The following is a 19197-nucleotide window of genomic DNA, read 5'->3' on the forward strand; positions in this document are numbered from 1 at the left end:
GCCGATTGAAGTGATTGACGCACTTGGTAGCCATAGTTCGTGGGCCCGCAAGCAAAAAGAGCGAGGTCATCAGCGTAAATCGCCACACGGACATCAAAGGCTGTCACCTTCGGTATTAAATGAGGGAGCCTTGCCAGCGCCAAGTTAAAGAGGAAAGGGCTGAGGACACTGCCCTGAGGAACTCCAGAGGCCACGCTACGGGTAGTGCTGAGCGCGTCACCCACGCGCACTCTGAGCGTTGAGAAAGGCCGAGACATATGTAGGCGGTCGGTGATACGCAGCTCGCGAAGCGCTTGAGTGATGGTGCCATGAGGGAGGCCGTCAAACGCGCGCTCTACATCGAGCAGCACCAGGTATCCGGCTTCCTGGCGGCTTGCAGCGTGCTCGAGAGTGACGACAACGTCCGCGAGGGAATCAGCTGTCGAGCGCAGTCGGCGGAAGCCGCTTTGTTCAGGGGCAAAGGCCTCTAGGGCGGAGGCAATCCATTCAAGGCGGTGCAAAGCTATGGACGCCATTGTTTTTCTGGGTTACCGAGGTTAGCGATACTGGGCGATAGGAGTTGGCGCTTGAGAATGGGAACGACGATCGCCTCTTCCCAGTCGGCGGGAATGATGCCGCTGCGCCAGACCGAGTTGAAGACCTCGAGAAGTGACGGAAGCTGAGCTGCGTCAATGTTCCTCAGGACTTGACGAGTAATGCCTGTTTCACATGATGCGATTTTCGTCGCACCGGAAGTGCGATTTCCGTCGTTTGCGATGAAAATCGCAGTCGCAGTGCCGACCCCCCGATTTTCGGCTGCGACCAACCGGTTGGTCGCACAGGCGCACCGTCGCACCGATCGCTGCGATTTTCCGTCGAAATTGCGCGGAGAGCTGTCAACGGAGCTATTTCGCCGGTTTGTTTTGGAAAATGGCGTCTCGTCCGACAAGTGCAATGCGCGGAAACGGGGATCGTCGAATTCGGTACGTACGCGAAGGGAGAATAAAAAACTTGTACCGCAGATTGCATTCTCCGATTGCTATGCGTTTGTTGACACGCTACACAGCAAATCAAGTGCATTTTCACGTTTGCTTCGTACGCCTTTGCGAGTTGTCAGTGCTAGGAGGTGTTCGATCCCCAGCAGACGACGAGGTTGTCACAATTTTCTTTTGTTGAGTAGCTTGAAAAAATCGCGCTTACGGAGCAGCTTGAATTATTTCAACCTCGGCAAGGGCAAATGACAAGACAGCAAAGTACCCGAAGTTTCAACGTTGCGCTGAACGCGGTACCGTTCAGTTGCGTTTTCTTGTCGGTTTTCAATCACGAATTTCCCGATGCATCTTGAAAGCCTATCTTGCCTCTTATTAAATTTGACAGAGCAAAAGTGTAGGCTATCGTAATGAATTTGCTACGATAGCATTAAATCCGTGGCTTGAATAAAATATTACATGCACGTTAAGTTGCACCTCTACTCTGGAGAATTTTTTTTTTCATGCACAAAAATCAATAAACATTGACTATGTTGCGGACTTTGTATCCTTACTGCATCTGTATGAACACTTGCTCTGCGAGGTAACTAACTGTACAACTAGTATATTAAGTAAATTGCTTGCTATAGTGGCACAGTGACAACGTACCCTCCTGCACAATTATGCAGAACTCGTGCAACAATGCGAAAAGCAGGCAAACGGCCTGTTCTTGTGGGGATAAAATAGTATAAAACGACACGCTGAACAAAAGAAAATCGAGCTGTGTTGTGAAGTCAGCCGGTACAAGCAGTTCTTGCACGTTCACAGCTGATCAAGTGTGCAGAAACATTCATGCCTTACATGTTTCTAATAAGTTTCTAATAAGTTTGTGATCACATATATTAGTGTGTAAAACCATATAACGATATCCGCTGCGATTACTATCTTTATAAGTAATGAAATACCATGCTACTTGCAAGAACATATATCACCTGAGGATTTTAGAACAAATTTCTGCATTTCAACTATACACAATATGTGGTTTATTCAATAAAAGACCACATACTGGGCTTTTTTGCAATGACAAACTTATTCCAAACTTTACTTACATACAGGCAAGAAAAAAAATTATAGACAGAATTATTGTTCTTCAATTTGTTCACCTGCCACTGTGGCTATAGCATTCTGCTGCTAACTCAAGGCAAGGGATTGATATGCCAGCCATGGAAGTCGCATTTCGGATTGGAGTCGTAGGTGAGAGAAAAAGCTCTTGCACTTAGATTTAGTTCATCACCTTTTATTGAACCCTTACACTTCAAAATACTACTGCATAGGGGAGCATGCTTATGCAAAATCTAACACCAATAGAAAGCAAAGGGCAGAATTGTAAAACAACCATCTTTCGTGATAATTCGCGTGTGTGAATATTCATTACATCAATATGTATTGTTCAACACCACTGCACAAATAAGCATGATCAGGTATAGCAAGTACTGTGTCGGGAAGCTGGTTCTACAGATGTATAAATGTCAAGGCATGAATGCTCATACTACATCGCACACATAGCACAAAGAAAACCTTTTTCAAGAGTTGTCCCTTCTGGCAGTTATGAGTGGGCCATAAGCAGCAGAAACTTTATCGCAGGACATTGTGCAATACCGCTTATGAAAGAATGAAGAGGCTTTTAACAGCAGTACCTTATGCTGCTCTAATAAGAGCAACGATGAGCAAAAACACTTCTGGTAGAGCACTTAAACAGTAACTTTCTGCAAGACAGAAAATTCCAGGTCAGAGTTGGAGGTACATTTGGCCCATACACACCAACAACACGGGCATACTACAAGAAACACTACAGCCTATGGCGTATTACAGTCTATGTGAAAGCTATCTTATACAGAAATCAAGAATGATGCAACAAGCCCTCAACAACACTGCAGACTTTCTTGGCCAGTCTGGCCTCTCGCTTTCTGATAAGTCAGCTCATATCGACGTCGGAAAAAAAGAAAGGCAAGAATCAAGAACTACCCCAGATTGCACATTGTGATCCACATAGCTGGACAAATATGCCCGCAAGTCAATGTCCACAAATCCTCAGCAAGTGTAAGCCCATGACGGCAGAACCAGCACGTGGGTGAAACAAGTATGCAATGCCTGGACGCAACTTCCACACGTGGTGAAAAGAATAATCTCGAAATAATGGGGGTGGACGAGTGGATACTATAGAAAATCGCAGATGCTTTGCTTGTGTCCAAGGTATGGTACGGTATGAATTACCTGCAGCACATAAAAAAGACAACTCATCGAATACAGGCATCGGGTAGTAATAACAGGTCTTTCCAACTGTACCATGCTTGAAGACCTCTATGAGAAAGAGCTAACGAACAAGCACCTAGACAGAGTAGAATTGCTGCCTGCAGCACAAATTCTTTGTCTCAAGAGCTCAGAACCTCGCAACAAGATACTATGCCAGATAGCATATCAGATGCAAAGACGACTACCCCTCCCTTCAGAAACACAACCTCGGGAGTACCTGAACTTGAAACACAACAGGCCCATACCGTGGAATATGGGGGTAAACAATTAGGCCAGGAGACTATATGCAACTGCCAAACACACAGAGGAGGTTGCTAATCATGAAGATGCAAGCAAACATAAGGCACATACAGTACACTGATCTGGCAATAGCAGTGTAACAGTAGTATGACACTACATAAAACTAAACCCCATATAAGTGAGTACCATTTCAGGTCATCCTACACCTAGAAAAGCTGAACTGAACGCAATCAAAGCAGTACTTGTAGTGCAGATTACACCCTGCACAACACCCTGCATGGATTCACCAGAAACTGTCTGGGCCTGCACATCACACAAGATTGTCAGGAAAATTAGGAGATTGACACGCGACTTGCAAGCACATGGCCAGTAATTAAATTACAGGATACATAGCCATGCAAATATTCCAGGACACAAGCGGGCTTATAAGCCTGACATAATAACTGAAAACTAGATGAGTTTGTGTGTATTCATTATTAACTAAAGTGCAACAGATAGACAACAGACAAGAATGAAGCGCTCTGTGTGTTCACTTCGTTCCTGTCCATTGCATTTCTGTTGCACTATGATTAATGAATTCATAAGGCTGTACAGGAGAAGAATGATACCTCTGCCCAAGGGCCCGATCTCACATCCAAATCCACACGTGTGCACACACACGCACACAAATGCTGCAAGAGTGCATAGCATGAAGCAGTATCAACAGGATGACACTAGATATGGATAAGGACTAACTTTCAACTGATGATCATTTGTAAAAATGTGGCGAGTTATACAAATTACCAGAAAAAAAGGACGATGAGCAAAACGAGAACAAGGTGAAAGCAGGAGCCAACGATCGACTAGTGGACTTGTCTTCTTCAAGGTCCACGTTTGGAAACGTTGGCTCCTACTTTCACCTTGTTCTCATGTTGCTCATCGTCTTGAATTTCCATCTCCTGCCTTCCCCGAGTTTTCCCCAGAAAAAGAAAGACATCTTTGAAAGATAGATAAAAATTGGTGCTTGATGCAGCCAAACATAAATAAAAATGCTACAGAAAGAAAATAGAGAAAAATTCGAAGTGCAGGAAAAAATCATTACAATTGCCAATCCTGCATGCCAGCACCTTTCAAGAAACACTGTTGTTATTCCAATAGACAGACTGACAGCTTGCTTATGCAAGCACATTCTTCCATTTCCATGCCATTGGGAAAAAAGTGAGTTTCCTGGAAGGTAGCCACATGCACACTTGGTGATCACAATGTTTTTTTTTTCCCTGGACTTGTATATATATATGTATTTTATCCAGGCACGTACCCAGGATTTTTTTCCGGGGGGGGCCCACCACCTCCATCATCATCATCATCATCACCACCACCACCACTACCACCACCACCATCATGATCATCATCATCATCATCATCATCATCATCATCATCCTGTTTTATGTCCACTGCAGGACGAAGGCCTCTCCCTGCGATCTCCAATTACCCCTGTCCTGCCGCCAACCGATTCCAACTAGCACTCGCGAATTTCCTAATTTCATTGCACCATCTATAGTTTTCTGCCGTCTTCTATTGCGCTTCCCTTCTCTTGGTACCCATTCTGTAACCCTAATAGTCCAATGGTTATCTAACCGGCGCATTACATGACCTGCCCAGCTAAATTTTTTCTCTTGATGTCAATTAGAATATTGTCTGTACCCGTTCGCTCACTGATCCAAACCGCTCACTTTCTCTCTCTTAACGTTATGCCTAGCAATTTTCGTTCGATCGCTCTGTGCACGGTTCTTAACTTGATCTCAAGTCTCTGCCCCATATGTCAGCACTGGCAAAATGCACTGAGTGCACACCTTACTTTTCAATAATAATGGTAAGCTTCCAGTCAGGAGCTGGCAATGTCTGCCGTATGCGATCCAGCCTATTTTTATTCTTCTATGAATTTCCTTCTCATGATCAGGGTCCCCTGTGATTAATTGACCTAGGCAAACGAACTCCTTCACAGTCTCTAGTGGCCGATTGGCGATCCTGATGTGTTGTTCCTTTGCCCGGCTATTTATCATTATCTTCACCTTCTGCATATTAATATTCAACCCCACTCTGACACTCTCTCAGTTAAGGTCTCCAATCATTTGTTGTAACTCGTCTGCACTGTTGCTGAATAGAACAATGTCATCAGCAAACCGAAAGTTGCTGAGATATTTGCCGTCGATCTTTACTCGTAAGCCTTTCCAGTTTAATAGCTCGAATTCTTCTAAGGGCGCAGTGAACAGCTTTGGAGAAATTGTGTCTCCCTGTATGACCCCTTTCTCTATAGGTATCTCTCTGTTTTTCTTATGTAGAATTAAGGTAGCTGTAAAACCTCTGTAGATATTCTTACGCGAAGGAAAAGTCAGTAAGACCAGAAACTACTTACAGTTTATATTTACAACAACGGTTTCAGCGCGCTGACCGGTTAGATTCACAGCGCGAGCCCAGTTCGTTCTTCCTGCTCTTTTCTGGAGTGATGGCGCCCACGCGCCTTGTTAAAACAAACAAATACCACACGCATGTAGCAATATTTTCCAAGCTTTTTACGTGAGCGTTCTGTACTCCTTGATTACGTAGTGCCTCTATGACTGCTGGTATCTCTACTGAATCAAATGCCTTTTCGTAATCTATATAAGCCACGTAGAGAGGCTTATTGTACTCTGCGGATTTCGCGATAACCTGAGTGATGATATGGATGTGATCCATTGTAATGTATCTCTTCCTGAAGCCAGCCTGTTTCCTTGGTTGACAAATCCAGCCCTTATTCTATTGGAGTTTATTTTGGTAAATATTTTACATAATACTGGGAGCAAGCTAATGGTCCTATAATTTTTCAATTCTTTAACGTCTCCTTTTTTTGGATTAGTTTAATGTCTGCATTCTTCCAGTTTTCTGGGACCCTTGCAGTCGATAGACACTTCGTATAAAGAGCCGCCAGTTTTCCAAGCATTATGTCTCCTCCATCTTTGATTAAATCGACTGTTATTCCACCTTCTCCTCCCGCTCTTCATCGTTTCATTTTTTGCAGGGCCCTTCTGATCTCATCGCTAGTTATAGGAGAGTTTCTGTATCCTATTCATTACTGTTTCTTAGTGAGGTATCGTGACTCCTCTTAGTACTGTATACAGGTCAGCTTAGAATTTTTTCCGCTGCTTTTACTATATCTTCGAGATTGCTGATGATATTATCCTTTAGTGTATATATCATGGTTTGTCCCATGCAAGGATTCTTTTTTACTGATTTCAGGCTGCGTTCATTTTTTACGGCTTCTTCAGTCTTTCTCATGTTATAGTTTCGAATATCAGTTATTTTCGCCTTGTTGATCAGTTTTGACAGCTCCGCGAATTGCGTAACGCTGTGCGGCCGCCAGTCCGACACAACCGCGTAGAGCGCAGGACTCTGCGATTCTAGATGTACTGCGCTCACCGCGAAAGGCTAGAAAAACACCCACATAAGCACAGCAGAGAAGTGGCTACGTGAGGCGGTTCGACCGATAACTGTAGAAGCGTCATTCGTAGCAAGTAATTGTTCTCCACTTCCGGCAGCGTTTTCTCTACTTCCTTTTTAAATAAAAAGATGTTGATCCATAAATATTCTCCTAAACAACGGTGAACTTTTTTTATTATTCGCTTTTCCTTGCAGTTTGGTTGTTGCCTTGGCTCTCTCCCTTAGTAGATCGCTTCATTTCTCAACTCCTTGCGATTTTTGTTTCCAGTTGCCAGTTTTGCACGAAAAGTGTTATACAATTAGGGAAAAACAGACGAGGTGACGGGCGACAGTCATCTTGCTTATGGTTTTAAGGGTTATTGCAGGGTATCATGATGGACGCACTTTCACATTATTTTATTTCCCACCTTATCTAACCCACATCACGTGTATATATATGGTTGCGGGCGTCTGACAGCCTCGCGGCGAGCCGTAACTCAAGGAAATAATGAAGCAAAGGGAAAAGTTAAACGCAATTGGCGTTTTCTCCGGCCGCAACTCGTTCCATGAGAGTACAGACCCGCTCAGTAACAGCCGCATCCCTTTCCTGGTCCCAGGATCAGCCTAAACAAAGAAGGTTGAACTAACAAAAGCAACAGCTATGCGCGTGACGGTTGAATAGATGGTGACAACTGAACGCATGTCGAGTTAATCGCATGGGTGCGGAATCTATGAGAAAACTGTCCTTCACATTACAAGAGATGCCGATAACTACCGCCATTTAAAAGGAGTGAAAAAGGCAGCATAATGCTGACCGATTAATAGCTGCCAAGTCTCAACATTGATCTGGTGGCGCTTTAGGAATGTGTGAGGAGTGGTGGCGTGAGTTTGTGTGTGTGTGTGTGTGGGGGGGGGGGGGTATGCCACTTGATTTCGGGGGGGGCCCGGGCCCCCCCCTGGGTACGTGCCTGATTTTATCCCTTTCCTGCTTTTATGTTTGGTTTCATCAAGCACTAGTCTTTATCAGGTTTTATTGTTGTACTACTTTGTGGTAACCTTTATATATCATTGCATTTTCACAATAAACCTTTTAATTAGAATTTAGCATAACCTGTTCTTACTGCTTCACACTGTACGTTCTTGCTACATTGGCCAAATAAAAGATTTTATAACGTATCATGACGGCCATTAAAGTGACTTGTTGCAGTCTAAAGAAAAAAAATGAATAGCCTGGCTGCAAATGGCACCAGAGAACACATAGGACAAACAAGAAAACCGAGATGATCTGACAATCAAAAGTTTAATGTACACACCGAGTTAATGCTCGCTGACAAGCAATAGACTGAACATACACAAAAAGGAGAAGCGAAAATTCATGTGCGTTTCCTGACAGGAAATGCATCCATTTCTAACGGAGGCCGTGATGACAAGATTAACGCAGCGTTTTTAGATCTACAGCTTCCGTAATTTCTCTAGGCAGCCGATCTGCACAGAATGCTAGCTTCTTCCTCTACAATGCACGCTCAGATGTGGAGAGTGCATTGTAGAGGAAGAAGCTAGCATTCTGTCGAGATCGGCTGCCTAGATAAATTATGGATGCTGTAGATGCAAATACACTGGGAGAATCTTGTGTCAGCATGGTTGCTGTTACACCTTCAGAGATGGATGCGTTTCCTGTTGGGATCTGTATGGACACACATCAGAGCTTGCTTCTGCTTTTTGTGTAAATTTGATTTATTGCTTGTCGAACAGCATTTACTCGGCATGTTCAATAAAGTTTCATTTGTTAAAACACCTCATGATTGTCTTGGTCTCTAGCAGAAAGGTGTTCATTCTTTTTACAGTGAAGCTGTGTATGCCTAGGCGATACACTCATGGTCCGATCCCAAAAACCCTAGTGTAGGGGTATGAGCCGTTGTTTAAGGGGGTGTGAGCCATAGCATTCGTCTTGCATGATGGACGGAGACATTTCGTGTTAAGCAGACATAGAAATGCTTATGCATTTCAAACATACATTTATCTGCGTATTATTGCAGGGAAGGGACACAGAGAGGGATGGGGTTAAGACAAGATCATGATGTCATTATTATCTCACAGTGAAGGTGTGGTGGGCCATTGGCTAGACCGATAGTGACGTCGTTTCTCTCTAGCAGCAGAGTACGCGTGCAGTAGTCTCTCTCCGACTTCCCAAGAGGTTCGAAAATGTGTCCCTGTATTTAATTAAATGAAATGTGCAGCCCCGGTGTGTCACTTCGTAACTACAGTGCATAACTGAGTCATAAACATTATGATTAACGCATTACAAAACGCAAGTGCGTAACATAATCCAGAAAGACTTTGATGGACCCGCTGGATTAACACAATGAACCACTCATTGCACTTTCCGTGATGGTGATCTTGCAAAGTGCAATGTGTGGCATTCCAAACAAACAATGTGATAAACCCAAGCCAAACATGTGCATAACCTCATTAAGAAACACAGACATAACCAATAATATAGAAAGACTTGAATAAACCATTGGAATTAACCCAGTGATAAACACCAGGGCTGCACATTTCAGCTTCGCTGGTTTACCGTCTGTACAGGGTGCATGGGCAGTAACTTTATCTGTTATTGTTTGTTAAGTATTGTATAATGTTGTGCCAGTAAAACACGTTGGGCTAGTTGGTGCAATGTATTGGTACTGCTTTTTTTGCTGGTGTTTTTCTTAATGTTGTGCCCTTCTTCCTTTTGTAACAACTTTTTTATTCCCCCTTACATAATACTCCAACCTTGCAGCCTGCGAGGTATATAAATAAATAAGTACATAAGCACGTCATTCATTCATCTGCACACACCTCGCACCATTCCTTGCTCAACAAACGGCACTGTGTTGATGTCTCGCAGCGTGCATCTACATTAACTGCCGTTTGCGTTTTGGTATGGTTTGTGAACAGTGTAATGCATAAAGATTACATGACATTAAGGTTGTGACCTATGCGGTGCATAAGCAAACCTTGCAAAAGATGACATGTTGGATTGTTGAATATAAGACAAATTGTATATATCGCAGTTACTTTACCAGCATTTATTTGACCACTTGACAAAAACTTCACTTCGCATAGATTCCAACACGTACACTGAATCTGCAGTTTTCTTTTTTGCTTATTAATGCAGTCGTTACTGCATGGCCACATTCTAGATTTGAAAACAAAGTGAAATAAATTTGTTTGTTGCAATATAACAATATGCGTAGATCACTGCGATTGTAACACGAGAACTTGATACAAACATGCACACTATAGGATGCAGACAAATGCTCAGGACAAACTCCAGAATGTTTGCATCCTGATACTTATGAAAGTGAACGGTTTCATTCCATGGCTGTCAATGAGAGGGAGAGAGAAAACCTAATTGTGTTCGTGGAACAAAAACGCATTGATAAGCTTAGACATATAGTCATTGCTTAACACTTTCGAAATGAATAATTATAGCTTGCTATCGACATTGAAGCAGCCATTCGACAGCAAGAAAAGGAATCATTTTTTCCAGCTCTGAACATTGAATTGCAGGAAATGCAAGCAGGCATAAAATTCTGCCAATATAATCTGTTTAGGAATACCAAATTGGAATAGACATTGAGGCTTGCATTTGTACTTTCTCTGGCTGAGCAATCTAATTTGAAATGACTCCCATAAGCATGTCGTAACAATGTTGATCTAATACAGGTTGAATGCATGACTAGCTTAAGAAATCTGGATGATTGCTATAAATTACAGTGAAGAAACTATAATATTTAATAACATTAATAATATAATAATAATATTTATTTCCACAAAACAGGCTAACCGTGAGAGGCGTGCGAGGCTGAGCAGGAAGCTGAAAAATTCTACGGCAAGTGCGCCTGCCGCAGGCCTGCGATCCTGCATTGGGAATAGCGCGTATTGATATGGTCTTCTTGTTAGAAGTTCCGAGTATACTGCCAGCGCGAGACACAGGACAACAAAGTGGGCGAGAAGCGTGTCTTTTAAAATGATATGTTACAACGTACAGGTTTCTACGAAGTGACGGTAACTGCTCGAAACATTTGATGCGTCGGCTTTTGCGCCTTTAGAAATATTTAGAGAGGGCTCCCATATATATATTCGCAGCGCAAGCACGGCGATGGACGAACCAGTCAAGCGCTAAGGTTGAATTTCACAACACAATTTTCATTCCACGTCGTAATCACACAGATCATTTGAGGCTTCGTTCAGTGGCACACGCGTGCTTTCGGGTTGGTGCTTCTTGTTGCGTTTGGCTTAAGAATATGGCTAGTAGCAGGCACCACATATGCGCAATCACGGGCAATATACACGCATCATTTCTTCAGAGGCTGGCGCTGAGCACAGGTAGCGCGAGGATCTTGTTGGGCTGACACGACGACTTCGTGGCAGCCGAATTCCAAATACTGCATATGCGGTGAGGGTAGCAATATGAACCTGGTCGATAGGTCATCTTGGAGATTGTTGTAGCGCAGGCAGAACGAAACGGTCGTAGAGGGCAGATGAGACAACACACGGCGCAGAACCACCTGCGTGCAGCTGTTTACGTGCGCCATGTCGCACTGAACTACCAAAACCGCCGTCGCGCACTCCAAGACAAATCTTAACTAACATTTTAAATTAGTAAACGTACATATTATTTGCTTCTAATCAAAAGAAGTCAATAATATTATAGTGTAAACGTTTTATTCACTACAATAAAAGAATTATGCAGCGTGTGCCACGAAACCTGGCAGTAAGCAACCCTGGGCGTCGCACCAGTCGCATTGTTAAAATCGCAATCATGTGAAATGAGCCCTCTAAAAATGGCATTGCGACGCGTGCGACAGCACCGATTTTCGTCGTTGCAGTCGCAGCATGTGAAACAGCCTTAACGCCGTCGAAACCGGGAGCGCAGCACCGTCTGTTCGTCTGTTCAAGACGATTGCGTCTGTTCAAGACGATGCGCAACTCGCTGAGCGTGAACTCAGCAGAACACAGCACTTCTACATGCTCTAGAACGCTGCTGCCGCGCTTGCTGACACCAGCGTTTTGACAGCGACTGTCCACGTTCATCGAGTTTGTATGCAAACGTGTGTTCATGTTTACTTAGGGGCGCTGACACCGTGCTTGTTATTTCCGTTAAGTAAGCGAGTTCTTTCAAGTTTATACAGCCGATAAAGCTGCTATCCTTACTTCGTATAGCTGTCCACTGATTTTGTATCGATGCTTCGCCTTTCGGGCGAAACTACGACCTATTTTATGACCCTCTGCAATCCTTGTGAGCGTAGCGTCTTTTTTTTCTGATTGTGAATTGGAACTCAGTTTTATTAACCCGCAGTGTTCCCCTGTCTCTCACAGAAATGGAACAAGCTTCTACGAGCTGATACTTTGATAATGCACCGGCATCGACTGCCACCCACTGCCTTCACCAACAACTTTAACTAAATTCTTCTAAATAACGGAAAAATGCATGGGGCGATGCTGTTTACCTCATTGTGCTTAATAGAACTCGTGCGATAGTGCCGTTACCAATTACTGCGCTGTGCAGTGCCATTTTACGCCACCAACTATTCCCCATTTAACAACTGTACGGTGGCTGCAAAAGCCAGCTGTGGCGTAAAAACAGTGCTACGTCATTTGTATCATCTTTATTTGATCTGAGAGCGGAAACTAGATGTAAAAAGAGCAGGGACGCTATAACGCAAAGCTATTCCAAACTTTTCTATTCCAATTCTGCAATCAGCCCTTCGCGATTGGTCAAAAACTATTTTGGATCACCCCCACTGCGCCTCTCTGTCAGGCGACATCACGAAAACGGCGATAGGTCCCCATCTGATATGACGTGTGCACGCTGATTATGCATGATTTGACCGAACAAAATAAAAATAGTTATTTCTGAATCGACCCCTTTCTCCCATTAGCTCTCGGCTATTGGTCAGGAGTTTTGGGCTGCGTCCATTTCACCTGCCTGTCACGCGACGTCACAAAACCGCTAGAACTCACCGCGTCAAAGTGAAGTGTATGCATTAAAGATGCATTAATTTGCCGAACAGAACTGAATTTTCCTCTGAATAGCCGCAGGCTGTCCCGTTCCGAAAGGAATAAAATATGGCTGCCGCCGATCACTCAGGCACTGGCTGCTCGCACCTGCCGGAAAGCATGTTTATTTGCGCGTATTAAAGCTTTCTGCGTGGTGGTGTAACGTTTTCGAGCCCTTTCGGCACGTTTATGACCTCGTTCTACGAACGTTTCTTTACAGAGGATCCGCTTTAGTGTCATTCTTAAGTTTCCGTTGCATACCGCGGCGGTTTTCAAACAGCCACCGCGAGCTAAGTAAAGGAAAGCGGAGCAATCGCAGGCGCCGGCACCACCCTCTTCATCCGGTTGTCGATTTTCAGTACACTGGCCCGGCTCGATCGAATCCCTCTCCACTTGAGCGTGCTCCTCGCCTCTTGTGAGCGAATTAGACAAGACAGGCCGCTCTTTGTAGGCAATTTATTCGTTTTTAAGCAAACAAAAGTGACCTCTTATGATCGAGGAGAGCGTTTGATTGGTCTGTTCAGACAACCCTGCGGGTGACTCCCCGGTGCTTCCGTCGGTGGTTACGCAAATCTGGCGTCAGGAGATTGCAATAAAAACACATTGGAGTAGTTTTACGTTATTGTGCCCCAGACCGCAAAATGTAAGAAGCTTTACCCAACTGCAAACAGTCTTACCTATTTCGAACACTTCTGGTTAACCGTGGCCTTCGTTATAGGAGTATGCAGTTTAAATACGTAAGCTGTCACTCGCCTTGTGTTGGATCAAGTACGCCGTGTCGTAGGTCAGCGTTCTGTGCAGTGTCCTACTGTACACAGCCGCGAACAGATAGAAGAGGTCGCCGACAAATTCCCAATCCCCTCCGCCGACACTTGGGCAGACCTGCGACAATGGAATAATAATATGAGCCGATTAGCAGCGTTGACGCGGCTACATTACCTTTATTTTTGCTTTGACGCATATTCACGGGCTAACCACTGTTACAATGTTATCGCACGACGCCCGTTAATGTATGGGAACTTTTTGAAATCTTGTCGCTGATGCTATAGTGAGAGAATCTTATGTAATCAGGCTGCAGCCAAAACGTGAACACTGTTGCACATTCTGGAACGCAAACTAGCACCAGCGATCACGCTGGAATGTATTACGAGACGTGTACAAAACGCGGATGCATTTTACCTGTATAGATAAGATATCGACGATGGACGATCGCGGACGCCGCTGTCGTTGTGCTTTTGAGTTGTACTTGTATTTTTTTTTCTAGGGGGGGGGGGAGGCGCACAAGTAGATCCAATAAAGAGCTACAATAATGTCTCACATTTTTAGAACTGACTGGGTCCGTCACAACACCGTGAAGACAGTGTCAAATGTCTGATTGAGCACGCGGCTATACTGGCTATCAGGATGCGTGTTTGGTTAGTCAAGTCCTACATAGTTTAGAAGACGAGCCATCAGACGAAGCAAAAGGAAAAGATCACAGATATTGCAATAAACTACAAAACAAGGGAGAAATCTACCGAAACTGTGTTTTCCCTACCGGCTCAAATTTAAACTTCTTTCGCGTCCTACACTTCGTCTTTGACATGCTGTCACGGCGTAACACGTTTGGTGCAGCTGTTACCAAATGCTTGCAGTATTTTCTCGTACAATATTGAACTTTTTGACGCACATAAAGACGACGTTATTACGCAGTTTACTGAATCCGGTGTTTCATTAATAGTTTATTATAATTGTAGTAATTGCATGATACACGGTTTGAAAATAATTGATGTCTAAAGCCGAGCATTCCTTTCCTACTGCTTATATAGTTCAGTTCTGAAAACAAATTTGAAATGAAACCATCAGCGCTTCTCATGGTGCAACCACGAGACGAACGAAACCCGCATCAACAAATTCGGCGTCGTCACACTGCGACGGGTAGACCAGCAAGGCGAAAACCATTGGCGCAGGCAGTCCGGCCAGCGAAAGCGGTTCATTGTAGATTTAGTGCGAACCCATCTCCAGCCATCGTTGCTATATTAGCTTCAGTTTCCAAGGTACGGTCGAAGTGCGCGCGAGAATGCTCTCTGATTCTGTTCACGACGTGGCGTTGGTGTCGCTATCAGCCTAGCGTGCCTCAATTCTACGTCTCTCCTGCAATGGCGTCGAGGCGCCCTATGTCAGCCGGAATGCCTCGTTCGGCCGCTTGCTGCGTACTGGTACGGTTGGCGTCTGTTACCACGTGCAGAAAGGAATTTCACTTGACCTTCTCTCACCATGCCTCGTCGAAATGGGGTGTGACTTCTGCTACGGTTGGCATCTCGCACCTCATGCAGAAAGCACTTTCTCTCACCCGACCTTCTTCGTCGAAATAACGCGTTACTGCTCCTGCCATGTTTGGCGTCCCGCACATCGTGCAGAAAGGACTTTCTCTTACCCGACCTTCGCCCACCATGCCTCGTCGGAATGAAGCGTGACTTCCTAATTCGCCATGACCAATTCGAGTGTCTGCCGGTCTGGCGGAAGCCCCGCAGTGTTTACAGCCTTCTTGTGTGTGTGTGCGATTTTACAGGAGCCTTTCATCGAACGGTCAAACTCTACAGGAAAACTTCCACGAATGAGCAACGTGCAAAAGGGACGGACAAGCCTCTACGGTTCCAGGAGGCGGGACGCCCTGCTCCTTGCAGAAGACTCGGTATAATCTAAGGAGGAGGGGCCCTCTTTCTGTTCTGGTCACGTGACGTCGACGGAAGCAAGATCCCTTCCACGATTGTAGAGAGCTTATTTAAGATCCTCCGAAATGTTCTTTTGTAGGTGGGTGCAGCGGTGGCGTAGAGGTAGAACACCCGCCTCGCGTGCAAAGGGGTCCGTGGTTCGAATCCCGGTGCCGGCAATTTTCCACCGGATTAAAAAAATTACCGACGATTACGTTACTTCCTAATGCGAAATTTGAGCGCAGCAAATAAGCTGTTTCACCTTTTCGATAGATTGAGGCAAAGAAATCGAGCAACACATGTATGCTCTATCACAGAATTTTTTTTTATTTTTCACACGTATTCCTTCAACAAAGACTCCACTAACAGTTCTTGACAGTCATGAAGGAAGCTTTGTGGTCGGAGAAATAGACTGATATATGTTCGACTTGGTACACCAATGCTTGATTCTCAAAGACGTTCACAAAGACGTTCACAACTGGGCCCTTAATGCCATATTGGCCTCCGCCGTGCATCAGTCGTGGCACTTGCATGAATGGGATTCGCGGAGATACGAGTCTTACACTCACCGCATTAAGTTGTGGAAGGTGCGCTGGCCTCGAGGGATATTTGTAACCGTTTGTTGTCGAAATAACAACCAAAACAAGCGCGAACGAGACCGACCCAACAGAACAAAACAGGCGCGGGCGAGAGCTGTGGCGCGAGCAGACGATAGTACGAAACGAGCGGATCGGCTGAGACCAGACACGAGTGCGCATCGAGCCGTAAGGAGGGTCCGCATGACACCAGCATCGCGCGCGCACGTCACTGAAGGGGCCGCTCTCATTGGTCTCCGCCATTCGCGGCTCGCGTCCTTCATCTCCCACTCCAGCGAAGGGGGGCGGAGCTGGTTACGAGGCCGACAACGCCGACGACGACGCGAAACCCAGGAACGGACGCCAAAGAGCTGCGCTCTAAAAAATCCGCGTGTTGATAAAATTGCATAAACAGGCCTGGACTGTGGACTGATCCCGGTGACTAGAACCGGTAACGCATTCCCTCACCAGAGCAGGATTGGCCACCCTGGTGCAGTACTTGGCCACAACCTCCTATGTGGCCATGTACTATGTACTGCTCCTATGTAGCCAACACAACAATCAAACCCCGGCCCTCAGACCACAGCAGCTGCGAAGCAACTGACCACGGCGGCGTTCAGACCTGCATCGCAGCAGAGGGTGCTAAGAGTCGCTGGCTTCGGACAGGCCGCCATTGGAATATGAACCTGGCAACGTTTAACGCTAGAACGTTATCTAGTGAGGCGAGTCTTGCAGTACTATTGGAGGGATTAGAGGGCAGTAAAGGGGACATAATGGGGTTCAGTGAAGTTAGGAGGCCAAAAGAAGCATATACAGTGCTAAAAAGCGGGAATTCTTGTGCTACCGGGGCTTAGCGGAGAGATGAGAACTAGGAGTAGGATTCCTGATTAATAAGAATATAGCTGGTAACATACAGGAACTCTATAGCATTAACGAGAGGGTGGCAGGTCTTGTGAAACTTAATAAGAGGTACAAAATGAAGGTTGTACAGGTCTACGCCCCTACATCCAGTCATGGCGACCAGGAATTCGAAAGCTCCTATGAAGAGGTGGAATCGGGTATGGGTAGCGTGAAAACAAAATAAACTATATTGATGGGCGACTTTAATGCCAAGGTAGGCAAGAAGCAGGTTGGAAACAAGGCAGTGGGGGAATATGGCATAGGCACTAGGAATAGCAGGGGAGAGTTATTAGTAGAGTTTGCGGAGCAGAATAATATGCGGATAATGAATACCTTCTTCCGTAAGCGGAATAGCTGAAAGTGGACGTGGAGGAGCCCGAACGGCGAGACAAGAAATGAAATAGACCTCATACTCTGCGCTAACCCTGGCATCATACAATATGTGGACGTGCTCAGCAAGGTACGCTGCGGTGACTATAGGATGGTAAGAACTCGAATTAGCCTAGACATGAGGAGGGAACGGAAGAAGCTCGTACATAAGAAGCCGATCAATGAGTTAGCGGTAAGAGGGAAAATAGAGGAATTCCAGATCAAGCTACAGAACAGGTATTCGGCTTTAACTCAGGAAGGGGACCTAAGTGTTGAAGCAATGAACCACAATCTTGTGGGCATCATTAAGGAGTGTGCAATGGAAGTCGGTGGTAATTTCATTAGGCAGGATACCAGTAAACTATCGCAGGAGACGAAAGATCTGATCAAGAAACGCCAATGCATGAAAGCCTATAACCCTACAGCTAGAATAGAACTGGTAGAACTTTCGAAACTAATCAACAAGCGTAAGACAGCTGACATAAGGAAGTATAATATGGATAGAATTGAACATGCTCTCAGGAAAAGAGGAAGCCTAAGAGGAGTGAAGAAGAAACTAGGAATTCGCAAGAATAAGATGTATGCGTTAAGAGACAAAGCCGGCAATATCATTACTAATATGGATGAGATAGTTGAAGTGGCTGAGGAGTTCTATAGATATTTATACAGCACCAGTGGCACCCACGACGACAATAGAAGAGAAAATACTCTAGAAAATTTTGAAATCCCACAGGTAACGCCGGACGAAGTAAAGAAAGCCTTGGGAGCTATGCAAAGGGGGAAGACAACTGGGGAGGATCAGGTAAGAACAGACTTGTTGAAAGATGGTGGGCAGATTTCTCTAGAGAAACTGGCCACCCTGTACACGCAATGCCTCATGACCTCGAGCGTACCGGAATCTTTGAAGAACGCTAACATAATCCTAATCTATAAGAAACGGGACGCCAAAGACTTGAAAAATTATAGACCGATCAGCTTACTGTCAGTTGCCTACAGAGTATTTACTAAGGTAATCGCAAATAGAATCAGGAACACGTGAGACTTCTGTCAAGCAAAGGACCAGGCAAGATTCCGTAAAGGCTACTCAACAATAGATCATATTCACACTATCAATCAGGTGATAGAGAAATTTGCGGAATATAACCAACCCTTACATATAGCTTTCATTGATTACGAGAAAGCGTTTGATTCTGTCGAAACCTCAGCAGTCATGGAGGCATTACGGAATCAGGGTGTAGACGAGCCGTATGTAAAAATACTGAAAGATATCTATAGCGGCTCCACAGCCACCGTAGTCCTCCATAAAGCAAGCAACAAAATCCCAATAAAGAAAGGCGTCAGGCAGGGCGATACGATCTCTCCAATGCTATTCACAGCATGTTTACAGGAGGTTTTCAGAGACCTGGATTGGGAAGAATTGGGGATAAAAATTAATGGAGGGTACCTTAGTAACTTGCGATTCGCTGATGATATTGCCTTGCTTAGTAACTCAGGGGACCTGCTCACTGACCTGGAGAGGCAAAGCAGAAGAGTGGGTCTAAAAATTTATCTGCAGAAAACTAAAGTAATGTTTAACAGTCTCGGAAGAGAACAGCAATTTACAATAGGCAGCGAGGCACTGGAAGTCGTAAGGGAATACACCTTCTTGGGGCAGGTAGTGACGGCGGATCCGGATCATGA

At 44.9% G+C, this 19197-nt stretch overlaps 1 protein-coding gene across 1 annotated transcript in view; it reads right to left on the reverse strand.

The window, feature by feature from the left end:
- LOC135916399 (uncharacterized) overlaps positions 1–19197 on the reverse strand; it is a 208680-nt gene that overhangs the window by 30866 nt on the left and 158617 nt on the right. The window contains exon 11 of the mRNA XM_065449749.2: positions 13734–13862. Coding sequence (XP_065305821.1) covers positions 13734–13862 — 129 coding nt within the window. The remainder of the gene's footprint in view (positions 1–13733; positions 13863–19197) is intronic.

This window comes from Dermacentor albipictus, unplaced genomic scaffold (genome assembly GCF_038994185.2).
Source record: "Dermacentor albipictus isolate Rhodes 1998 colony unplaced genomic scaffold, USDA_Dalb.pri_finalv2 scaffold_15, whole genome shotgun sequence".
Lineage (NCBI taxonomy): Eukaryota > Metazoa > Arthropoda > Arachnida > Ixodida > Ixodidae > Dermacentor > Dermacentor albipictus.